Source organism: Ranitomeya variabilis, chromosome 8, assembly GCF_051348905.1.
Source record: "Ranitomeya variabilis isolate aRanVar5 chromosome 8, aRanVar5.hap1, whole genome shotgun sequence".
NCBI lineage: Eukaryota > Metazoa > Chordata > Amphibia > Anura > Dendrobatidae > Ranitomeya > Ranitomeya variabilis.
Window position 1 is genome coordinate 55,993,793 of NC_135239.1, and position 27,170 is coordinate 56,020,962.

At 42.8% G+C, this 27,170-nt stretch overlaps 1 protein-coding gene across 1 annotated transcript in view; it reads right to left on the reverse strand.

Moving 5' to 3' along the window:
* Positions 1 to 27,170, reverse strand: part of EPHX4 (epoxide hydrolase 4) — an 88,606-nt gene that overhangs the window by 34,417 nt on the left and 27,019 nt on the right. The window contains exon 3 of the mRNA XM_077278394.1: positions 522 to 679. Within this exon, the coding sequence (XP_077134509.1) occupies positions 522 to 679 (158 nt within the window). The remainder of the gene's footprint in view (positions 1 to 521; positions 680 to 27,170) is intronic.

Genomic DNA, 27,170 nt, shown 5'->3' on the forward strand with positions numbered 1-27,170 from the left:
ACCATCTATTACACTATGTGACCTCGGAGAGCGATCTCTGGAGAACGCTCCCGGTCAGTTATGATGTGACCATCAACCATCATGACTCCTATTCGCAGGATTATGGCCAAGTGACTTCTCAAGGAGGCTATTATGGGAAACAGAGTTTGCCAGCTGTTAAAATTCAGCATATCGATGTATGTTTGCTTCCAAGAAACCATTCCCTCTGAAATGTCACTGACTTTATTAAACTGAACTCATGTCTAAGAATATATCTCATCTCCTTAGCATAAAAATGTGATTATTCCGAGGGGTGAATTCCATTTAAAGTAAAACTTCTAATTTTGTGGGGTCTTGCAGAATCAGATTGTGAAATAGTTGAGCCATTTATGTAGCAGAGCTGGATTTGTGCACCGCAAACAGCCTGGTCCTGATAATCAGGTCCTACGAGGAGGGTGTAATCAATCAATGGTAAACTCCGGTCATAAAGTGATATGTTCTGTAATCGGAAAATATATATTTGCCATTCTGTATTTTCTTACCTAAGGAGTCCAAAATTTCTTTGACATCCACAATTATATAGTCTAATTTGTAATTATCTTTGCTGGACGGTGCATCTGTTTCTCCGTATCCTCGTAAATCAAGAGCCACCACCCGATATTCCCGCTTAAATTCTCGTAACTGGTGACGCCACGAATACCTACAATTAGAAGAGAAGATGGAAATAACGCAAAGTAATTATATCTGATAGTTAAAGGGGTTATATACATGTTTTTTCATCACTATCTATAAACATATTTTCACACTGACTACTATGCCTCATACCATACTGATATCTCCTGTTCTGTGCCGATCACTTTTGAGCAGTCTCATCCTCATTGCAGACAGGGTTAGAATGAAAGGTGACACCTTGGAAAACAACACAGAATCCACCCTTCACATATGTGATGTCACACCTCACCTGCCCCCTGCTACTTTACCAATGACCTTTGCTCAGATTGAGGCATGCACAGAAAATACTTCTATACAAGGGTAGATGCAGCGGTAGCTGTCAGTCACTGATAGGAGTACATGCAGCGGTAGCTGTCAATCACCGATAAGAGTACATCCAGCGGTAGCTGTCAGTCACTGATAGGAGCACATACAGCAGTAGCTGTCAGTCACTGATAGGAGTACATGCAGCAGTAGCTGTCAGTCACTGATAGGAGCACATACAGCAGTAGCTGTCAGTCACTGATAGGAGTACATGCAGCGGTAGCTGTTAGTCACTGATAGGAGTACATGCAGCGGTAGCTGTCAATCACTCATAGGAGTACATACAGCAGTTGCTGTCAGTCACTGATAGGAGTACATGCAGCGGTAGCTGTCAATCACTGATAGGAGTACATGCAGCGGTAGCTGTCAGTCACTGATAGGAGTACATACAGCAGTAGCTGTCAGTCACTTATAGGAGTACATGCAGAGGTAGCTGTCAGTCACTGATAGGAGTACATGCAGCGGTAGCTGTCAGTCACTGATAGGAGTACATGCAGCGGTAGCTGTCAGTCACTGATAGGAGCACATACAGCAGTAGCTGTCAGTCACTGATAGGAGCACATACAGCAGTAGCTGTCAGTCACTGATAGGAGTACATGCAGCGGTAGCTGTCAGTCACTGATAGGAGTACATGCAGCGGTAGCTGTCAGTCACTGATAGGAGTACATGCAGCGGTAGCTGTCAGTCACTGATAGGAGTACATGCAGCGGTAGCTGTCAGTCACTGATAGGAGCACATACAGCAGTAGCTGTCAGTCACTGATAGGAGCACATACAGCAGTAGCTGTCAGTCACTGATAGGAGTACATGCAGCGGTAGCTGTCAGTCACTGATAGGAGTACATGCAGCAGTAGCTGTCAGTCACTGATAGGAGTACATGCAGCGGTAGCTGTCAGTCACTGATAGGAGTACATACAGCAGTTGCTGTCAGTCACTGATAGGAGTACATGCAGCGGTAGCTGTCAGTCACTGACAGGAGTACATGCAGCGGTAGCTGTCAATCACTGATAGGAGTACATGCAGCGGTAGCTGTCAGTCACTGATAGGAGTACATACAGCAGTAGCTGTCAGTCGCCGATAAGAGTACATGCAGCAGTAGCTGTCAGTCACTGATAGGAGTACATACAGCAGTAGCTGTCAGTCACTGATAGGAGTACATGCAGCGGTAGCTGTCAGTCACTGATAGGAGTACATGCAGCGATAGCTGTCAGTCACTGATAGGAGTACATGCAGCGGTAGCTGTCAGTCACTGATAGGAGTACATGCAGCGGTAGCTGTCAGTCACTGATAGGAGCACATACAGCAGTAGCTGTCAGTCACTGATAGGAGCACATACAGCAGTAGCTGTCAGTCACTGATAGGAGTACATGCAGCGGTAGCTGTCAGTCACTGATAGGATTACATGCAGCGGTAGCTGTCAGTCACTGATAGGAGTACATGCAGCGGTAGCTGTCAGTCACTGATAGTAGTACATACAGCAGTTGCTGTCAGTCACTGATAGGAGTACATGCAGCGGTAGCTGTCAGTCACTGATAGGAGTACATGCAGCGGTAGCTGTCAGTCACTGATAGGAGTACATGCAGCGGTAGCTGTCAGTCACTGATAGGAGTACATGCAGCGGTAGCTGTCAGTCACTGATAGTAGTACATACAGCAGTTGCTGTCAGTCACTGACAGGAGTACATGCAGCGGTAGCTGTCAATCACTGATAGGAGTACATGCAGCGGTAGCTGTCAGTCACTGATAGGAGTACATACAGCAGTAGCTGTCAGTTGCCGATAAGAGTACATGCAGCAGTAGCTGTCAGTCACTGATAGGAGTACATACAGCAGTAGCTGTCAGTCACTGATAGGAGTACATGCAGCGGTAGCTGTCAGTCACTGATAGGAGTACATGCAGCGGTAGCTGTCAGTCACTGATAGGAGTACATGCAGCGGTAGCTGTCAGTCACTGATAGGAGTACATGCAGCAGTAGCTGTCAGTCGCCGAGTCAATGAGGTCTGAGCCAGTCTATTGCTGCTTATGTTCATGTGGCTGCATAACAGAACAGGAAGTATAATGTTAATATTATACCTGGTGACCAGGGTGACATTTTTAAGACTTGTCTTTTGTAATATAGATAGCGCTATGAAAAATTAAAAAAACAATACTCTTAAAACATTAAAAAACATATGTTTTACATCAAAGACTAAATGAAATAACAGTTCTTCTGATGACACATTCCCTTAAAAAAGTAACTCTATTTAAGAGGGAACTAAACTGGCATTATATTGCCTTCATTGTCATCGATTAGGGCCCCTGAGTTAGGTATCCCGGTGATCATAAAGTGATAGCATATACCAGAACATGGGAATCTTGCTTTAAAGGGAATACATCAGAAGATTTTTGCTATGTAATCTGAGAGAATCATAATCTAGGGACAGAGACCTTGATTCCAGTGATGTATCACTTACTGGCTGCTTGGTGCAGAAGCCCTGTTTTCCCTGCTGTAGAGGTGCTCAGAATGCTATGCTGTGTATAACCCCGCCTACACCCCTGATTCGCAGCATGTAGTATACAATGTGCATTGTCAGTAAGCTGCCAATCAGTGGTGGGGCAGGGTTACACAGATTAGCCTGACTTTCTTGCACGCGACAGTGATAATCTACTGGTGATAAAACATTGATTGTATTGAAACTGCAGCAAACAGCCTAATAAATGACACATCACTGGATTCAGACCATCGGCCGCTTTGTTATGCTGCTTGCTCTGAAATTAAATAGCTAAAACCTGCTGCTCGATTCCTGTTAAGAACTGAAGTTCTCTGCTGAATGTTCTGGTAGAGCTGGCAAATATGATTTATAGGTGGAATTTGTGGGGATGGCAGTTTTCAAAGCTCAATCACACTAGCCTTTCAACAAAACTCACATATAAATATTTTAGAAAGCTTACAAAAATATAAATTGTTCTAATAACTTGTGAACCGTTAACACATCATGAATAATGTAAAGTATTGATCATATCTAAAAAACAACCTGCAAATTGACCATTTATTCCTGAATCATTATTGCTATCCTCACTCACTTATATTTACTAGCAACTATTTCCTGTCTTGGGAATACCAATATCGTCATAAGAGAGGATGGCAACGACATCTCCGCGATACCAGTGTATGGTGGAATCAGTGGATCATTGGGGAATTTGGAGCTAAATACGGTAAATAGGTTTATAACACACTTTACATTTGACCATAGCAATCCCCATACATCAGACTTTCAAAGCTTGGATGGAAGAATTGTGTTTTATGTTTTAGGGCACAGACTATCATAAAATAGTATAGTATAGATATAGTAAAAAAACTAAAGATCAATCCTTCCTGAAATGTCATTTAAAATCTGTTTCTTGGCACTTGCTCCTTTGCAACAGACTAGAAACTGCCACTTTTTCAGCTTTATCTGTCACTTTTTCAGCTGTTATTGACATCCGAAATCCTGCTTGAACAGCCAGAATGGGAGAGACAGGTTGTTCCTAGTTTGTTTACAGCAGCATGCAGAAAACTTTAGTAGGAATAAGCTAAAACTTTGGAGAGAACCCACTAAAAAAGTATCAAATTGGTGGCCAAGTGGAAGCATACTCTGTTGGCCGAGCATCTACTTCAGTCCCACACAAATAGAAAAGAGCATCTGTTCTTGTGAGTAGTAGGGGTCCCAGTGGTCGCCCCCCCGGGATCATACAGTCATGGCCAACAGTGTTGGCACCCTTGAAATTGTTCCAGAAAATGAAGTATTTTCCACAGAAAATTATTCTAATTACACATGTTTTGATATTTGATACCTGGCTACTTGAAATAACTCAAAAAAATTGGAACATCTAAAAAAAAAGTGGGGAAAAAGGCAAATTTGGACATAATTTCACACAAGTCCAAAAGTGGTCCGGACAAAATTATTGACACCCTCAACTTTTTTTTTTTTTTTAACTCAAATAGATTTTTATTAAGTATAAAATCACAGTAAACAGTTTATAACAATACAGGGATTTTTAAAAGATCCCCCCCAATATATCCCAAAATTACCAAACCCCCCCTTTCTCCCCATTTAGACAGCTCATGCTCTTCCCTTAGCATATCGGATACCGGCATATACTTTAGTATTATATGATGACTCCTACTGTCCCCTTATAAACAAACTTTCCAGCAGGAAAAAACTTCCCAGAAAGTTCTTCCCTCATCACTCCCCTACCCCAATTCCAGCCAAGGCGTCCACAGTTTATCATAAAACTCCACTTTCCCTCTTTTCTGGTAAACTCCCTTTTCTATAGTAGTAACATGTTTCACATATTGAAGGTGTTCTTCTCTCGAAGGTGGATCCTCTTTTATCCAGTTTCTTGCTATGACCTTGTACAATAGTCTAGCAATTGCTATCTTCAAATTGTTATCTACTCTTATCTCCTCTACATATCCCAACAAACTCAGCACTTGTTCCCTTGGGACCACGCATCAATAAGCCCCCTCTACTCGACTGATAATCACCAACCAGAAAGCAGCCAACCTGGGACACGTCCCGAGCATGTGAAGCAGTCCAGCATTGTCATTCCTACACCTGGGGCACTAGGTGTAGGAATGACCTCCTGTTTTTTGGGGGGAGAATGATTTGTGACATTATGTGGTTATTTGTTCACTGAAATTAATGAAGGCACGTCACACACATGCTCTATCAGGTTTGGTATTAACTATGCAGGTGCCAAGTGCAGTTTATTACCATCTTCACTAGTATATATTGGGGATCAGTGGCACTGGTGCAGCCTGGTTTCCTTCCCCTTAATGTCACTCTATCGTGTGCTGTTTTAACTTTGTCTTATATCACATTAGGGTTTTTTAACCCATACTATTCATGTGAGGTTGTTTATAAAATAAAATATTCTCTTTTCATCATACATTTGTATGCAGCCTCAATCTTTTACTATTCATTGGAGTGGTTCGCTCCATTGTCGATGTAGGTTCAGTATTAATATTTGATTGAGCAACCTTTGGAATAAAAAACTGCAATCAATCGCTTCCTATAACCATCATCAAGCTTCTTACACCTCAACCAGAATTTTAGACCGCTCTTCTTTTGCAAACTGCTCCAGGTCTCTCATATTTGAAGTTGCCTCCTCCCAACAGCAATTTTAAGATCTCTCCACGTGCGTTCAATGGGATTTAGATCCGGACTCATTGCTGGCCACTTCAGAACTCTTCAGCGCTTTGTTTGCATCCATTTCTGGGTTCTTCTTGAAATATGTTTGGGGTCATTGTCCTGATGGAAGACCCATGACCTAGTTCGCAAAACCTGCTTTCTGATACTGGGCACTACATTGCGGCCCAAAATACGCGGTAATCTTCAGATTTCATGATGCCATACACACAGTCAAGGCACCCAGTGCCAGAGGCAGCAAATCAACCCCAAAACATATTTGAACCTTCACCATATCTGACTGTAAGTACTGTGATCTTTTTTGTAGGCCTCATTCTGTTTTCGGCAAACCATACAATGATGTGCTTTACCAAAAAGCTCTATCTTGGTCTTATCTGTCCACAGAAGGATTTTAGTTTACTCACGTACATTTTGGCAAACTGCAGTCCAGCTTTTTTATGTCTATTTGTCAGAACCGGGGACCTCCTGGGTCTCCTCCTTTCATTCAAATGTCTACGGATAGTTTGCACTGACATCGATGCACTCTGAGCCTCCAGGACAGCTTGGATTTCTTTGGAACTTGTTTGGGGCTGTTTTTCCACCATAAGACTATCCTGTGTTGCTACCTTTCATCAATTTTTCTCTCCCGTCCACATCCAGGGAGATTAGCTACAGTGTCATCGGTTGTAAACTTCTTGATTATGTTGCGCACAGTAGACAAAGAAACATCAATATCTCTGCAGATGTACTTGTAATCTTGAGATTGTTAATATTTTTCAATTTACAATTTTGGTTCTCTAGTCCTCAGACAGTTCTCATCTCCTCTTTCTATTCTTCATGCTTAGTGTGGCACACACAGACGCACAATGCAAAGATTGAGTCAACTTCTCACCTTTGTATCTGGTTTCAGGAGTGATTTTTATATAACCCACACCTGTTACTTGACAAAGGTGAGTTTGAAAGAGCATCACATGCTTGAAACAAAGTTGTTTTCCCACAATTTTGTAAAGGTGCCAACAATTTTGTCCTGCCCATTTTTGGGGTTTGTGTCGAATTATGTCGAATTTGCCTATTTTTCTCACCCCTTTTTCCTTTCCACTGAAGCAGGTAGACTGCATTTTCTATCCATTGGCTATTAGCAATGTATCAGTTAATAATAAATGAAACTCGGAGGGGACCCTGAAGTAAACAGTCTGTCTTTGCATGTCATCCACTTTACACGGACCCCCCATAGACTTTAATGGCGGTGTCTGATCCACAAAACAGATGAGAATAGCACACCCTATGAGTCTCAAAAATCAAAGACATCGATCTATTTTTAAAACTGATGCGTGTACGGATCAAAGAAAATCTATGGGTCAATTTGCTGTCCGAGAAAAAAAAACAAAACACCAGGATCTGCCATGTGAATGTAGCCTTAATGATTGGGTTTCCATTCATGCCTTTGATTTAAGTACCCAGACCAAACACACACTATGAAATCTGGGAAATGTAGGATATAATAAATCAATTAATTTGCAAAGGTTTGATTGCTTTGGATAAAATTAAAATTGAAGCAACTATATATAAACTATCTTAATTTTTATGGACGCTTGAAATATTTTAAAAAAAGCTTTTGCAAGTTTATGTAACAGATGATATGATACTGATAGATGTTGCTTATGTGTACTGAATACAATATCATATTAAGTCAGATCCAGATCTCCAGAAAACTTTTCATAACTGGGACATCAATATAGAGCCAGTATGAATTTTGTGTTGAGCCCAGCAGGATTCACACTGCAGGCAATAAAATGTTTCTATGCTTCATGATTACTACCAGCATCGAAAAATTCTGAAGAAGACTGAACAGAATGAGACACATGGAAACAAGCCGGATGACACATGCCTTGCCGTAGCAATTTTATATGATTGCACCAAACTGATACAAGAACAACAACACATAAAAGAAGTCAAAATGCAAAAATACAGCATTTTGTTTTTACCCATCACCAGGTTGTTTCTTTACAAATATTAATGGATTTCTTCTTAAAATGTAAAGATTTAATGTAGTACATGTAAAGTTAGTATGAGTTAGGTTTTTAAAGTGATTGCAATTTTTCATAAAAATCGGGGTCAAAGGTTGCAAAAAAACCCCAGCGTTACTTACCCTTGTCACTCAAGCACCATTCCTGCAATGCTGTAAAGGTAACGTCCTGTCTACAACATGTGACCTGTGCAGCCAATGTGACCCTTGAGGTAGTGATGATACGCATGGGGTTACCATGTGCCTCATTATTCTCCTTTGACAGCCCTCACTTTGATAATATTTAAAATTATTTGTATATTAATTTATTGTTATACTTTATTTGGTTCATTATTTTGGACCTTATATATTGCACAATTTTTATTTAACACTTGGCATTTTACACAGGGTGAAGCATAACACCAGAGAGATCAAGCAGAATCCCACCGCTGCCACCACTTGTGATGAACCCACACCTCGCCTCCCGTCTGACATCACCATCACGTCAGATGGATCACGTAATGCGGTCTCGCCACTTTCACCACGTGACGTTCCACACCCCTTGGGGACACTTAAGGTCGGCTTGATACAGTTTTATACAGACACTCCCCTGTCTACATGGGCCCAAGGAGGATTGGGAAGCGAGAGGATGTAGCCCATGCAGTCACTGATGTGGCACCACACTCACTTAGAGCCCTCACAGGCTGAGAGGACCTATCACCAGTGAAATAGAGTGCTGCCAGCTTGGTAGGACTGTCACCAGTTCCTCATTAGATATAACCCCGGTTCATTATCGGGATTATATCAGGCCAGAAACCAGCCCCAGTAGCGTGGAAAGTTAAACCGAGAAACTGACGTGTGGATTCGTGGATCAAAGTAAAAGTGCAGCCCAAAGTTAAATTATATGTTCAATCGCCATAAGGGCACACTGGACAACACGGTATATGCACGATGGTGACACATACACAATGGTTGGATATGAAAATACAGATCATGGTAGGAGAAAAAATATGAGAAAAATATATGGATCAGTTACCAGTAAATAAAAGGCCTGGCTTTTGGGGAGGGGCTTGTACCTGGGAGACTTGTGGGCTCCTCTGTTCCTTGACTTCTCCCCACATGATATGTCGTCACGACCTCCCCAGAGAAAAATCAATGGGCCATGCTGTACAGGAGCATTTAGTCCCTTTGGGTCATTCCCCTCCTGCCCTCTGGGCTGAACCTAAATCTCCTCCCTTTGCGTCTGGCAGCTAAAAACTCCAGTATCTAAGATGGGTCATAACTCCTTAATAGATGGTCCTAGGGAGGTGGTTTTGGTACCATCAGATCTGGCCAGGCCCCTGCTGTGTATTTAGACCAAACACAGTTTTGCTATCTTTTTCAACTGGCTGTTCTATGTATCTCCATACCCCTGAGTGCCAGAATGGGTCCCCATATTCTGGGGATCTCGGAAATATACATGATGTATGGCTAGGACGAATAGTATCTCCGTAACTCCTTATGGAATCATAGGTAACTCAACAAAGCAGTTTAGACAACATGGTATCTATCTATCCTAGCTGGCTCAAGGTGTGAGATCTGTCGCTCACAGACTTTTGCCGTTTGACCTCTCTGCTGCTGCTAGCTGCACAATGGAGGGGGTCTAGGTGTCCTCTTAAGGCTGCATGTTTTCTGGAGGATTGTAAGCTGTCAATAAATCCCCCTATCCTTCACACAGTAAGTCATATGCTATATTTTCTATGCTAACAGGTTTTCTTTCTTATATGATAACATAGGGGGTATTTTTGACTATAACACTTATAGTGTTTTGGTTTGTCTTGTATTTAATTTTGTCATTTTATACACATTTTAAATATTTTTTTAGCCATTTTTTTGACAAATGGATTTTATGTACTGATTCACCTAATAAACATTATTAATTGTTACTCGGTGTGCAAGACTCATTTTATATAGCTACCTTCTTTCTTTTTTTGTGTGTTGCTCTATTTGTTATACACTGACAGCGGCATTTAAAAAGCGCATCCGGACGGAAATGCGCGCACCGGTGGCCCCCATCACGTGATTGGAGGTCATCGGTGTATTGGCATAACAACCAGAGGTCTCCTGAAGATGTCTATGGTTGTTGATGCCAGATTTCTGTGAGTGCCATGCTGTAATTCAGCTACATAGGAGCAATCTGAGCATCGCTCCTATGTAGCAGAGCCGATCAGGCTATGCCTGCTTCTAGCCTCCCATGCAGGCTATTGAAGCATGGCAAAAGTTTAAAAAAAATGTTTGAAAAAATAAAGAAAATATGAAAGTTCAAATCACCCCCCCCCTTTTGCCCCATTCAAAATAAAACAATTAAATAATCAAACCTACACATATTTAGTATCGACAAGTTCAGAATCACCCGATCTATCAATAAAAAAAAGATTATCCTGATCGCTAAATGGCGTAGCGAGAAAAAAATGTCAAAGTCCAGAATGACTTTTTTTGGTCCCCACGACATTAAAATGCAATAACAGGCGATCAAACGTATCTGCACCAAAATGCTATCATTAAAAACGCCAGCTCGGTGTGCAAAAAATAAGCCCTCACCCGACCCAAGATGCCAAAAAATGGAGACGCTATGTGTCTTGGAAAATGGCGCATTTTTTTTTCACCACTTACAGTCATGGCCAAAAGTATTCACACCCCTGCAATTCTGTCAGATAATACTCAGTTTCTTCCTGAAAATGATTGCAAACACAAATTCTTTGGTATTATTATCTTCATTTAATTTGTCTTAAATGAAAAAACACAAAAGAGAATAAAGCAAAAAATTGATCATTTCACACAAAACTCCAATAATGGGCCAGACAAAAGTATTGGCACCCTCAGCCTAATACTTGGTTGCACAACCTTTAGCCAAAATGACTGCGACCAACTGCTTCCGCTAACCATCAATGAGTTTCTTACAATGCTCTGCTGGAATTTTAGACCATTCTTCTTTGGCAAACTGCTCCAGGTCCCTGATATTTGAAGGGTGCCTTCTCCAAACTGCCATTTTTAGATCTCTCCACAGGTGTTCTATGGGATTCAGGTCTGGACTCATTGCTGGCCACCTTAGAAGTCTCCAGTGCTTTCTCTCAAACCATTTTCTAGTGCTTTTTGAAGTGTGGGTCATTGTCCTGCTGGAAGACCCATGACCTCTGAGGGAGACCCAGCTTTCTCACACTGGGCCCTACATTATGCTGCAAAATTTGTTGGTAGTCTTCAGACTTCATAAAGCCATGCACACGGTCAAGCAGTCCCGTGCCAGAGGCAGCAAAGCAACCCCAAAACATCAGGGAACCTCCGCCATGTTTGACTGTAGGGACCGTGTTCTTTTCTTTGAATGCCTCTTTTTTTCTCCTATAAACTCTATGTTGATGCCTTTGCCCAAAAAGCTCTACTTTTGTCTCATCTGACCAGAGAACATTCTTCCAAAATGTTTTAGGCTTTTTCAGGTAAGTTTTGGCAAACTCCAGCCTGGCTTTTTTATGTCTCGGGGTAAGAAGTGGGGTCTTCCTGGGTCTCCTACCACACAGTCCCTTTTCATTCAGACGTCGACGGATAGTATGGGTTGACACTGTTGTACCCTCGGACTGCAAGGCAGCTTGAACTTGTTTGGATGTTAGTCGAGGTTGTTTATCCAACATCCGCACAATCTTGCATTGAAATCTCTTGTCAATTTTTCTTTTCCATCCACATCTAGGGAGGTTAGCCACAGTGCCATGGGCTTTAAACTTCTTGATGACACTGCGCACGGTAGACACAGGAACATTCAGGTCTTTGGAGATGGACTTGTAGCCTTGAGATTGCTCATGCTTCCTCACAATTTGGTTTCTCAAATCCTCAGACAGTTCTTTGGTCTTCTTTCTTTTCTCCATGCTCAATGTGGTACACTCAAGGACACAGGACAGAGGTTGAGTCAACTTTAATCCATGTCAACTGGCTGCAAGTGTGATTTAGTTATTGCCAACACCTGTTAGGTGCCACAGGTAAGTTACAGGTGCTGTTAATTACACAAATTAGAGAAGCATCACATGATTTTTCGAACAGTGCCAATACTTTTGTCCACCCCCTTTTTTATGTTTGGTGTGGAATTATATCCAATTTGGCTTTAGAACAATTCTTTTTGTGTTTTTTCATTTAAGACAAATTAAATGAAGATAATAATACCAAAGAATTTGTGTTTGCAATCATTTCCAGGAAGAAACTGAGTATTATCTGACAATATTGCAGGGGTGTGAATACTTTTGGCCATGACTGTACATAAAAAAAGAACCTAGACATCTTTGGTGTCTATGAACTCATAATGACCTGGAGAATCATAATGTCAGGTCAGTTTTAGCATTTAGTGAACCTAGCAAAAAAACAAACAAAAAACAAGTGTGGGATTGCACTTTTTTGGCAATTTCACCTCACTTGGAATTTTTTTACCGTTTTCTAGTACACGACATGGTAAAACCAATGGTGTTGTTCAAAAGTACAACTCGTCCCGCAAAAAATAAGCCCTCACATGGCCATATTGATGGAAAAATAAAAAAGTTATGGCTCTGGGAAAGGAGGGGAGCGAAAAACAAAAACGCAAAAATAAATTGCAGTCCCTGCTGAGGCACACTATTAAAGGACACCACATTTCTACTTTTGCTGTTTTTTTGGTGAAAAAGATAACAATTCTAGTGGAAGTGATTGTCGGAGGTTGTTACCTGACCTATCGGAGGAGGGTGAATTAGGGGTTCTGTTACTTTAGTCTATGACCCATTCCTTTGCTTTGGAGCTGATAGGTGGGGACGCCATCAGCTTCATCTGTCTAGGACACCAAACTACCTTGCCCAAGACCTGGCCCCAATGGACAGTGGTGGGGATGTCTGTAAAGCGTTGTGGAATATGATGCCGCTATATAATAATAATAATAATAATCATCTCTCTGTTAGTTTGGGGAGGGGGGTTCTAAGCAGAAGACCAATGCTCATGTGCCCTTGTTCAGACATAATTCTTCACTATAATAAAAGTTGCCTTGTAGCCGGAGGCGACTATGGCTCTTGCCTATTTAACATCAATAACATAGACTGTAATAAAACCTTGTGATAGAGAAATTGTTAAACATTGTAAATTAAATGCTGCACCTACTAAAGTACATTGCCTCGAGACAGCAATAAGAGAAGGTTGCGTGATAGAAAATCTTTATTTTTATCTACACTTTTGGAACTTGTTATAATTTGTTTAGTTCATTTGTATTTTTTTATTTTAAAGATATGGACACTTTTGAAAACATTTGTTTTACTTAAATGAAGGGTTTAATTAAAACATTTGCACTGTGTTACTTTTTCAAGCTGTTTGCTTCCCTGTACATTGCTGGCTGCAGGGTAGAGATGAGTGAACTTGTTTGGAAAACGTTGTCCGAATCCAAATGTGATATATTCGTGCCAAATTTATGTTTGGCAATCATTTTCTGAACAAATTCGCTCATCTCTACTGCAGAGTATGTTAACTGAGAATCAGTGACTTTGTTATCATTAGGGCCGGTTTTAGACAAAGTGTGACCCTAAGCAAAATTAAAAGTGGAGACCCAAGTGCACCATCACACAAACAATGGGTGTCCATTAACACGGATTGATTTTAGGCCAGTACCAATCACAGACAGACTACATCCAGTGCTCAATTACTGGACTGTTTGCACAGGATAACAAACTACAATGGGGACAGAGCAATTCCTAATAGGATCATTCTGTCCCCAAATAAAATACCTGTTTTTGGCGGCACATCTCCTGCTTACATTGGGCATAATGCAGCCAATAATGATGATTTTTATGGTGGCATAAATTATCTACTCAACAAACGAGCATTTTACTCCTTCGTTGGCGACTGCTGGCACATTTTTACTGGTTGATTATTGTGAGCATTCCTACAAATGTTCAATGATTATTGGGTCATCTAAATGGGCTATTACTAGCAGGCAGATCAGGAGCGCTGTGGTGGCGGTTTTGAGGCCTCCTCTGGACTTCTTCCCATTTCTGGATGCATTTAGGAGACTTCTGTCACTTTTGTTAAAACATCTTGGGCATTAAATTATTGGGCAAAGCACAATGATCTGGTGATGATAGGCCAAGCTAATTTCAAACTATAATACGCAGGAATAGTTTAAATAACAAAAAACTTTCTTATTAAAGAAAAAAATGTCACCCTCCAACTTTGAGTGACATGATGGTGCTCAATGTTGTTAATTTTTTCAATGCTGAGAAATGCAGGTAGACACCTATCCATCATGCAGTACCATCAGGGAGGCATCTGACTGGCTACAAATTTATTCTGCAGCTGGAAAATGACCCCCAACATGCAGCCAATGTCATTACGAACTATACTCAGCATAAAGAAGGACAAGGAGTTCTGGAAGTGATGATATGGCCTCTACAGAGCTCTGGTTTCAACATTATTGAGTTGGTCTGGGATTACATAAAGGGACAGAATGATATGCACAAGCCTTCATCCCCAGATTATCTGCGGTTAGTTCTCCAAGATGTTTAGAACAACCTCTCTGCTGAATTCTCTCAAAAACTATGTACCAGTCCCTAGAGGAACTGATGATGGCAAAAATGTCGGTCACACAAAATATTGATTGATTTAGATTTTTTATTTGTTCATTCACTTTACATTTTGTTAATTGATAAAAATAATTTCTATTTTTTAAAGCACTGTTATTGTACAATATCTTTCGCACAGTTTTATTTTCATTAGTACCACTTACTTTTCCCGCCTGTTGTCTTAACTTTTTTAAGATGTGATGCTATTATCAATTTCTAAATGAGTAAATTTTTTTTTTTTTTCAAATTAAATTGGAAAATGTCCAATGTTCTCATTCTGACCTGTGGTTTCTGCTCTGCTGGGAATAAAATATGTCTATAAGAGATGTCTAAATCATTGTATTCTTGTTTTATTTACATTTTACACATCATCCTTTGGAATCGGAGTTGTAAATAAAACTGTAATTTTACCACTGCTTTTTGGTACTTTAACTTTTACTCTAGTCACTTGGCTGTACAAATAAAAAGTTAACTTTATTTTGTAGGTCAGTGCGAATATGGCGATATTATATTGTTTCTTATTTAGTACAATAACTACGCACTGTAAAACAATAACTTGTTTTTTTTGTCACCATACTCTGAGAGCCATAAAGCGTCACCACTTGTAGTCAGTGCAGTTATATAGGGCTTATTTTTCATACTTTTCATGAACACCATTTTGTGGTACATGCAAGTTTATGATCACTTTTTATTAATGTATTTACTAAGAAAAAAGAACAAAAAAAATCAAATTCTGAATTTATTTTATTTTGTTTTAAGTTTATTTATTTATTATGCTTTTCTTATATAAAGTGATACGATATCTGTATTCTACAGGTTGATACAATCATCACAAAACCAGGTTTATATAGTTTTATATGTTTTGCCTCTTTTGTGCAAAAAAAATGGCTTTGTGCAAAAAGATTACTTAAAAAAAAATAATATTTTTTTCATGGTAAATTCTGATACATAAGGGTATGTTTCCAGTATTCGCTGCAGATTGGATGCTGCGTACAGCCGCAGCGTCCAATCTGCAGCAGCCAGATGTTACAGCATAGTGGATGGGATTTTAGGTATCTCCGCAAGATAAATATCACCGTCCAGTGTATAGGACACGGTGATTCTGCATGGTTTAACCCCTTCCCGACCTGTGACACAGCGTAAGCATCATGAAAGTCAGAGCCAATCCGACCTGTGACACATACGCTGTGTCACAGAATTATCACGTCCCTGCAGGGACAGGGGGAGTGGTACTTCAGCCCAGAGGGGAGGCTTCTCCCCCCCCTCCCGTGGCTACGATCACTCTGATTTTGCTGTTGAAAGTGACTGTCTCACTTTCACTTTCAATGAGAGCAATCGTAATATTTCACCAATGAAAATTGGTGAAATATTACAATCCAACCATGACCGATGCTGCAATATCGTCGGCCATGGCTGGAGCCCATGATCTACCCCCGCCACCGCCACCGATCTCCTTCCCTCCATCCTCCGTCCTGTCCTGTTCTCCGCTCCCCTCCGTCCTCCTGTCCGCTTCCCCCGTGCTCCGATCCCACCCCCACATACTTACCGAGCTCTGGTGTCCCTCCCGGTGTCTGCCTGTATTCTCCATGGGCGCCGCCATCTTTCAAAATTGCGGGCTCATGCGCAGTATGCCCGCCGAATCTGCCGGCCAGCAGATTCACTCCAGGTACATTTTGATCACTGTGATAAAACCTATCACAGTGATCAAAATAAAAAAAAATAGTAAATGAACCCCCCTTCATCACCCCCATAGGTAGGGACAATAATAAAATAAAGAAAATATATTCACCTTTATTTTTCCACTAGGGTTAGGGTTAGAACTAGGGTTAGGGTTAGAACTAGGGTTAGGGTTGCAATTAGGGTTAGGGTTGCAATTAGGGTTAGGGTTAGAATTAGGGTTAGGGTTAGAATTAGGCTATGTGCACACGGTGTGGTTTTGGCTGCGGATCTGCAGTGGAGTGGCCGCTGCGGATTCGTAGCAGTTTTCCACCACGTTTACAGTACCATGTAAACCTATGCAAAACCAAATCCGCTGCGCCCATGGTGCAGAAAATACAGCGCGGAAACGCTGCGTTGTATTATCTGCAGCATGTCAATTCTTTGTGTGGATTCCACAGCGCTTTACACCTGTTCCTCAATAGGAATCCGCAGGTGAAATCCGCACAAAAAACACTGCAAATCAGCGGTAAATCTGCAGGTAAAACGCAGTGCCTTTTACCTGCAGATTTTTTAAAAACGGTGTGGAAAAATCTTCACACGAATCCGCAACGTGGGCACATAGCCTTAGGGTTAGGGTTGGAATTAGAGTTAGGGTTGGCATTAGGGTTAGGGTTGGAAATACATGTAGGGTTAATATTAGGGTTAGGGGTGTGTTGGGGTTAGGGTTAGGCTTGTGGTTAGGGTTATGGTTGGGATTAGGGTTAGGGGTGTGTTGGGGTTAGGGTTGTGGTTAGGGTTAGGGTTGGGATTAGGGTTAGGGATGTGTTAGGGTTTGGATTGTGGTTAGGGGTGTGTTGGGGTTAGGGTTGTGATTAGGGTTATGGCTAGAGTTGGGATTAGGGTTAGGGGTGTGTTGGGGTTAGTGTTGGAGTTAGAATTGAGGAGTTTCCACTGTTTAGGCACATCAGGGGTCTCCAAACGCGACATGGCGCCACCATTGATTCCAGCCAATCTTGCATTCAAAAAGTCAAATGGTGCTCCCTCCCTTCTGAGTCCCGATGTGCGCTGTTATGACCCCAGTGGACAGGGTCTCAGAGGAACGTGTAAGTCTGCGAGATTCAAAAATCCAGCTCATAGGGCTGTGGTAACTGGGTTGACCAAATAGCTACTCCTAACGCCAACACTAGACGTAGCCGGGGATCATGCCTACGGTGATCGCTAGATGACTCGCGCCAGCCGGAGAATCTAACTACCCCTAGGAGAAGAAAACAAAGACCTCTCTTGCCTCCAGAGAAAGGGACCCCAAAGCAAGATACAAGCCCCCCACAAATAATAACGGTGAGGTAAGAGGAAATGACAAACACAGAAATGAACCAGGTTCAGCAAAGAGAGGCCAGCTTACTAATAGCAGAATATAGCAAGATAACTTATCTGGTCAACAAAAACCCTATAAAAATCCACGCTGGAGATTCAAGAACCCCCGAACCGTCTAACGGTCCGGGGGGAGAACACCAGCCCCCTAGAGCTTCCAGCAAAGGTCAGGATACAGATTGGAACAAGCTGGACAAAAATACCAAACAAAACAAAAGCAAAAAGCAAGGAAGCAGACTTAGCTTGAAATACAGGAACCAGGATCATAGGACAAGAGCACAACAGATTAGCTCTGATTTCAACGATGCCAGGCATTGAACTGAAGGTCCAGGGAGCTTATATAGCAACGCCCCTGAACTAACGGCCCAGGTGAGGATATAGGAAAAGACAGAAGCTCCAGAGTCAAATCACTAATGACCACTAGAGGGAGCAAAAAGCAAAATCACAACAGTACCCCCCCCCTTAGTGAGGGGTCACCGAACCCTCACCACGACCACCAGGGCGATCAGGACGAGCGGCGTGAAAGGCACGAACTAAATCGGCCGCATGAACATCAGAGGCGACCACCCAGGAATTATCTTCCTGACCATAGCCCTTCCACTTGACCAGGTACTGAAGCCTCCGCCTGGAGAGACGAGAATCCAAGATCTTCTCCACCACGTACTCCAACTCGCCCTCAACCAACACCGGAGCAGGAGGCTCAGCAGAAGGAACCACAGGCACAACGTACCGCCGCAACAAGGACCTATGAAACACGTTGTGGATAGCAAACGACACAGGAAGATCCAGGCGAAAGGATACAGGATTAAGGATTTCCAATATCTTGTAAGGACCAATAAAACGAGGTTTAAATTTGGGAGAGGAAACCTTCATAGGAACAAAGCGGGAAGAAAGCCACACCAAATCCCCAACACGTAGTCGGGGACCCACACCGCGGCGGCGGTTGGCAAAGCGCTGAGCCCTCTCCTGTGACAACTTCAAGTTGTCCACCACAAGATTCCAGATCCGCTGCAACCTATCCACCACAGAATCCACCCCAGGGCAGTCAGAAGGTTCCACATGACCCGAAGAAAAACGAGGGTGGAAACCAGAGTTGCAGAAAAACGGCGAAACCAAGGTGGCGGAACTAGCCCGATTATTAAGGGCAAACTCAGCCAACGGCAAGAAGGTCACCCAATCGTCCTGATCAGCAGAGACAAAACACCTCAAATAAGCCTCCAAAGTCTGATTAGTTCGCTCCGTCTGTCCATTAGTCTGAGGATGGAAAGCAGACGAAAACGACAAGTCAATGCCCATCCTACTACAAAAGGATCGCCAGAATCTGGAAACGAACTGGCATCCTCTGTCTGACACAATATTCTCAGGGATGCCGTGCAAACGAACCACGTTCTGGAAAAACACAGGAACCAGATCGGAAGAGGAAGGCAGCTTAGGCAAAGGAACCAAATGGACCATCTTGGAGAAGCGATCACATATCACCCAGATAACAGACATGCCTTGAGACACCGGAAGATCAGAAATGAAATCCATGGAGATATGTGTCCAAGGTCTCTTAGGGACAGGCAAGGGCAAGAGCAACCCGCTGGCACGAGAACAGCAAGGCTTAGCTCGAGCACAAGTCCCACAGGACTGTACAAATGACCGCACATCCCTAGACAAGGAAGGCCACCAAAAGGATCTGGCCACCAGATCTCTGGTGCCAAAAATTCCTGGGTGACCTGCCAACACCGAGGAATGAACCTCGGAAATGACTCTGCTGGTCCACTTATCAGGCACAAACAGTCTGTCAGGTGGACAAGAATCAGGCCTATCAGCCTGAAATCTCTGCAACACACGTCGCAGATCTGGAGAAATAGCTGACAAGATAATACCATCCTTAAGAATACCAACAGGTTCAGCGACTCCAGGAGCATCAGGCACAAAGCTCCTGGAAAGAGCATCGGCCTTCACATTTTTTGAACCTGGTAAATACGAGACAACAAAGTCAAAACGGGAGAAAAACAATGACCAGCGGGCCTGTCTAGGATTCAGGCGTTTAGCAGACTCGAGATACATCAGATTTTTGTGATCAGTCAAGACCACCACATGATGCTTAGCACCCTCGAGCCAATTACGCCACTCCTCAAATGCCCATTTCATGGCCAACAACTCCCGATTGCCCACATCATAATTTCGCTCCGCAGGCGAAAACTTCCTAGAGAAAAAGGCGCAAGGTCTCATAACAGAGCAACCAGGGCCTCTCTGCGACAAAACGGCCCCTGCTCCAATCTCTGAAGCATCCACCTCAACCTGAAAGGGAAGCGAGACATCAGGCTGGCACAAAACAGGCGCCGAAGTAAACCGACGTTTCAACTCCTGGAAAGCCTCCACGGCAGCAGGAGCCCAATTAACCACATCGGAGCCCTTCTTGGTCATATCCGTCAAAGGTTTCACAATGCTAGAAAAGTTAGCGATAAAACGACGGTAGAAGTTAGCGAAACCCAAGAACTTCTGAAGACTCTTAACTGACGAGGGCTGAGTCCAATCAAGAATAGCTCGGACCTTGACTGGGTCCATCTCCACAGCAGAAGGGGAAAAAATGAACCCCAAAAAGGGAACCTTCTGTACACCAAAAAGACACTTTGAGCCCTTGACAAACAAAGAATTTTCACGCAAAATTTTAAAGACCATCCTGACCTGCTCCACATGCGAGTCCCAATTATCAGAAAAAACCAGAATATCATCCAGATAAACGATCAAAAATTTATCCAGATAGTTCCGGAAAATGTCATGCATAAAGGACTGAAAAACTGAAGGGGCATTAGAGAGCCCAAAAGGCATCACCAAGTACTCAAAATGACCTTCGGGCGTATTGAATGCGGTTTTCCATTCATCCCCTTGCTTAATGCGCACAAGGTTGTACGCACCACGAAGGTCTATCTTGGTAAACCACTTGGCACCTTTAATCCGGGCAAACAAGTCAGACAACAGCGGCAAAGGATACTGAAATTTGACAGTGATCTTATTTAAAAGCCGATAGTCAATACAAGGCCTCAAAGATCCGTCCTTTTTAGCCACAAAAAAGAATCCCGCACCAAGAGGGGAAGAAGACGGACGGATGTGTCCTTTCTCCAGAGACTCCTTGATATATGAACGCATAGCGGTATGTTCAGGTATCGACAGATTAAACAGTCTTCCCTTAGGAAATTTACTGCCTGGAATCAAATCTATTGCACAGTCACATTCCCTATGAGGAGGCAATGCACTGGACCTGGACTCGCTAAAGACATCCTGATAATCAGACAAATACTCCGGAACTTCCGAAGGCGTAGAAGAAGCAATAGACACAGGCAGGGAATCCTCATGAATACCACGACAGCCCCAACTAGACACTGACATAGCCTTCCAGTCAAGGACTGGATTATGGGTCTGTAACCATGGCAGCCCCAAAACAACCAAATCATGCATTTTATGTAGAACGAGAAAACGTATCACCTCGCGGTGTTCAGGAGTCATGCACATGGTAACCTGTGTCCAATACTGCGGTTTATTTTCTGCTAATGGCGTAGCATCAATACCCCTAAGAGGGATAGGATTTTCTAATGGTTCAAGAATAAAACCACAGCGCTTAGCAAATGAGAGATCCATAAGACTCAGGGCAGCACCTGAATCTACAAACGCCATGACAGGATAAGATGACAGTGAGCAAATCAAAGTTACAGACAGAATAAACTTAGGATGCAAATTACCAACGGTGACAGGACTAACAACCTTAGATATACGTTTAGAGCATGGTGAGATAACATGTGTAGAATCACCACAGTAGTAGCACAAGCCATTCCGGCGTCTATCAATTTTCCTCTCATTTCTAGTCAGGATTCTATCACATTGCATCAAATCAGGTGTCCGTTCAGACAACACCATGAGGGAATTTGCGGTTTTTCTATCACATTGCATCACATCAGGTGTCTGTTCAGACAACAACATGAGGGAATTTGCGGTTTTGCGCTCCCGCAACCGCCGGTCAATTTGAATAGCCAGGGACATGGTATCATTCAGACCTGTGGGAATGGGAAAACCCACCATAACATTCTTAATGGCCTCAGAAAGGCCATTTCTAAAATTAGCGGCCAGTGCACACTCGTTCCAATGTGTCAGCACGGACCATTTCCGAAATTTTTGGCAATACACCTCAGCCTCGTCCTGGCCCTTAGACATAGCCAGCAAGGCTTTCTCTGCCTGAATCTCAAGATTGGGTTCCTCATAAAGTAAACCGAGCGCCAGAAAAAACGCATCAATATCAGCCAATGCCGGATCTCCTGGCGCCAACGAAAAAGCCCAATCTTGAGGGTCACCCCGTAAGAAAGAAATAACAATTTTTACTTGTTGAGCAGAGTCTCCAGACGAACAAGGTTTCAGGGACAAAAACAATTTACAATTATTCCTGAAATTCCTAAACTTAAATCGGTCTCCTGAAAACAGTTCAGGAATCGGAATCTTGGGTTCAGACCTAGGATTTCTGGTAACATAATCTTGTATACCCTGCACACGAGCGGCAAGCTGGTCCACACTTGTAATCAAGGTCTGGACATTCATGTCTGCAGCAAGCTTAAGCCACTCTGAGGTAAAGGGGAAAAGAAAAAAAAAAAAAAAAAAAATGAGAGAGGGAAAAAAAAAACTCAAAATTTTCTTTCTTATAATCCCACTTCTGCAATGCATTAAACATTTAATACTGGCCTGGCATACTGTTATGACCCCAGTGGACAGGGTCTCAGAGGAACGTGTAAGTCTGCGAGATTCAAAAATCCAGCTCATAGGGCTGTGGTAACTGGGTTGACCAAATAGCTACTCCTAACGCCAACACTAGACGTAGCCGGGGATCATGCCTACGGTGATCGCTAGATGACTCGCGCCAGCCGGAGAATCTAACTACCCTTAGGAGAAGAAAACAAAGACCTCTCTTGCCTCCAGAGAAAGGGACCCCAAAGCAAGATACAAGCCCCCCACAAATAATAACGGTGAGGTAAGAGGAAATGACAAACACAGAAATGAACCAGGTTCAGCAAAGAGAGGCCAGCTTACTAATAGCAGAATATAGCAAGATAACTTATCTGGTCAACAAAAACCCTATAAAAATCCACGCTGGAGATTCAAGAACCCCCGAACCGTCTAACGGTCCGGGGGGAGAACACCAGCCCCCTAGAGCTTCCAGCAAAGGTCAGGATACAGATTGGAACAAGCTGGACAAAAATACCAAACAAAACAAAAGCAAAAAGCAAGGAAGCAGACTTAGCTTGAAATACAGGAACCAGGATCATAGGACAAGAGCACAACAGATTAGCTCTGATTTCAACGATGCCAGGCATTGAACTGAAGGTCCAGGGAGCTTATATAGCAACGCCCCTGAACTAACGGCCCAGGTGAGGATATAGGAAAAGACAGAAGCTCCAGAGTCAAATCACTAATGACCACTAGAGGGAGCAAAAAGCAAAATCACAACAGTGCGCCCAAACAGTGGTTTACCCAAACATATGGGGCATAAGCGTACTCATGAAAAATTGTACAACAACTTTGGGAGTCTAATTTCTCCTGTTACCCTTGAGAAAATAAAAAATGGGGGCTAAAAAATTATTTTTGTGGGAAAAAATTATTTTTATTTTCACGGCTCTGCATTATAAATTTCTGTGAAGCACTTGGGGGTTCAAAGTGCTCACCACCTTGGGGGTCTAGTTTCCAAAATGGGGTCACTTGTGGGGGGTTTCTACCATTTAGGCACATCAGGGGCTCTGCAAATGCAACGTGACACCCGCAGACCATTCCATCAAAGTCTGCATTTCAAAATGTCACTACTTCCCTTCCGAGCCCCGACGTGTGCCCAAACAGTGGTTTACCCCCAGATATGGGGTATCAGCATACTCAGGACAAACTGCGCAACAATTATTGGGGTCCAATTTGTCCTGTTACCCTTGTGAAAATAAAAAATTGCTTGCTAAAAAAATTTTTTTGAGGAAAGAATTTTTTTTTATTTTCACGGCTCTGCATTACAAACTTCTGTGAAGCACTTGGGGGTTTAAAGTGCTCACCACACATCTAGATAAGTTCCTTGGGGGGTCTAGTTTCCAAAATGGCGTCACTTGTGGGGGGATTCTACTGTTTAGGCACATCAGGGGCTCTGCAAATATAACATGACGCCCGCAGACCATTCGATCAAAGTCTGCATTCCAAAACGTCACTACTTCCCTTCCGAGCCCCGACATGTGCCCAAACAGTGGTTCCCCTCACATATGGGGTATCAGCGTACTCAGGAGAAACTGGACAACAACTTATGGGAAAATAAAAAGTTCCTTGCTAAAAAATAATTTTTGAGGAAAGAAAAATGATTTTTTATTTTCACGGCTCAGCGTTATAAACTTCTGTGAAGCACTTGGGGGTTCAAAGTGCTCGCCACACATCTAGATAAGCTTCTTGGTGGGTCTAGTTTCCAAAATGGGGTCACTTGTGGGGGGTTTCTACTGTTTAGGCACATCAGGGTCTATGCAAACATGATGCCCGCAGACCATTCCATCAAAGTTGGCATTCCAAAACATCACTACTTCCCTTCCGAGCCCCGACGTGTGCCCAAACAGTGGTTTACCCCCACATATGGGGTATCAGCGTACTCAGGACAAACTGGACAACAACTTTTGGGGTCCAATTTCTCCTGTTACTCTTGTGAAAATAAAAAATTGCGGTCTAAAAAATAATTTTTGAGGAAAGAAAAATGATTTTTTATTTTCATGGCTCTGCGTTATAAACTTCTGTGAAGCACTTGGGGGTTTAAAGTGCTCACTGCACATCTAGATTAGTTCCTTGGGAGGTCTAGTTTCCAAAATGGGGTCACTTGTGGGGGAGCTCCAATGCTTAGGCACACAGGGGCTCTCCAAACACGACATGGTGTCCGCTAACGATTGGAGCTAATTTTTCATTCAAAAAGTCAAATGGCACTACTTCCCTTCCGAGTCCTGCCGTGCGCCCAAACAGTGGTTTACCCCCACATGTGAGGTATCGGCGTACTCAGGAGAAATTGCCTAATACAGCTTAGGATCCATTTTATCCTGTTGCCTATGTGGAAATGAACAAATTGAGGCTAAAATAATTTTTTTTGTAAAAAAAGTACTTTTTCATTTTTACGGATCAATTTTTGAAACACCTGGAGGTTCAAAGTGCTCACTATGCATCTAGATAAGTTCCATAGATAAGTTCCATGGGGGTCTAGTTTCCAAAATGGGGCACTTGTGGGGGAGCTCCAATCTTTAGGCACAAAGGGGCTCTCCAAACGCGATATGGTGTCTGCTAAAGATTGGAGCCAATTTGGTCATAGAAAAAGTCAAATGGCGCTCCTTCCTCTCTGAGCCCTGTCGTGCACCCAAACAGTGATCCCCCCCACATATGGGGTATCGGCGTACTCAGGACAAATTGTACAATAACTTTTGGGGTCCAGTTTCTCCTTTTACCCTTGGAAAAATAAAAAAATTGTTGCTAAAAGATCATTTTTGTGACTAAAATGTTAAATGTTCATTTTTTCCTTCCATGTTGCTTCTGCTGCTGTGAAGCACCTGAAGGGTTAATAAACTTCTTGAATGTGGTTTTGAGCACCATGAGGGGTGCAGTTTTTAGAATGGTGTAACACAGTAGTGCTGCCTTCCTCTCGGGAGGGGGGGGGTAGTGCTATGTCCGGAGACCAGTGGAATTTCCTTTGGTAGGTTTACACATACACAACACCTTCCAATTCCAGGCCAGGAGGGGGAGCTCAAAGCCCTGTTTTAGGGCAGCTTCCCTCAATAAAGATCCTGGTTTGGAGGCGGAGTGAGCTCAGTTGGAGTAGGAGTCTGTGTGCGAGGACAGACAGGAGTGGAGCACAGAGGAAAGTGAGAGCTCCAGGAGGCCACGAGCAGGCCTCTGAAGAGCTATAGCGCAAGTAGCCAGGAACCGGGAGCCCGAGGCTCACATGGACTCTACGACACAGAGCAGAACCAGAGGGCATTATACTACCAAGACTTTGCCCATAATCACTTGTGGCACAGCAGCACCTAGGAGCTTGGAGTCACCGAGAATGGACCCCAGAACACACGGCTCGAGCTGCCTGCCATACAGGTACCTGTCCCAGGACAGCAGAACGAATTAAGACCTTGTTGAGACACTTAGTGGCAGCAGGGACTTAGAGACAGAAAGCGCAGAGTGGTAGGCTCCCACCTGACTTACCCAGGGGAACCTGTTTTTCTCTGGACTGCCCGGACTTCTATGTGGACCTGTTTGCTTGTGCCCTCGACTGTGGCTACTGAAGTCTTCAGTAAACGAGGTAAAGAGACTGTAAACCTGTGTCCTCGTTCCTTACTGCACCTCTCACCATTCTACTATCTACACACTGGGAAGCCCTGGGGATATACTTCACCTGTGGGAAGTTATACCATCTAGCTGCCATAACATCACCCTAGAGGACCCCTTAAAGCAGCGTCGGTCACCCTGACCGAATACCACAGGTGGCGTCACGAACATAAACTTTATTCCCTTTAACCCCTTCATGACCGTGGGATTTTCCGTTTTTCCGTATTCGTTTTTCACTCCCCTCCTTCCCAGAGCCATAACTTTTTTATTTTTCTGTCAATTTGGCCATGTGAGGGCTTATTTTTTGCAGGACGAGTTGTACTTTTGAACGATATCATTGGTTTTACCATGTCATGTACTAGAAAACGGTAAAAAAAATTCCAAGTGCGGTGAAATTGCAAAAAAAGTGCAATCCCACACTTGTTTTTTGCTTGGCTTTTTTGCTAGGTTCACTACATGCTAAAACTGACCTGCCATTATAATTCTCCAGGTCATTACGAGTTCATAGACACCTAACATGACTAGGTTATTTTTTACCTAAGTGGTGAAAAAAATTTCCAAACTTTGCTAAAAAAAAAAAAAAAATTGCGCCATTTTCCGATACTCGTAGTGTCTCCATTTTTCATGATCTGGGGTCGGTTGAGGGCTTATTTTTTGTGTGCCGAGCTGGCGTTTTTAATGATACCATTTTGGTGCAGATACGTTCTTTTGATCGCCCGTTATTGCATTTTAATGCAATGTCGCGGCGACCAAAAAAACGTAATTCTGGCGTTTCGGATTTTTTCCTCATTACGCCGTTTAGCGATCAGGTTAATGCTTTTTTTTTATTGATTGGGCGATTCTGAACGCGGCGATACCAGATATGTGTAGGTTTGATTTTTTTTTTATTGATTTATTTTGATTGGGGCGAAAGGGGGGTGATTTAAACCTTTATGTTTTTTTTTATTTTTTTCACATTTTTTTAATTTTTTTTTTTTACTTTTGCCATGCTTCTATAGCCTCCATGGGAGGCTAGAAGCAGGCACAACTCGATCGCCTCT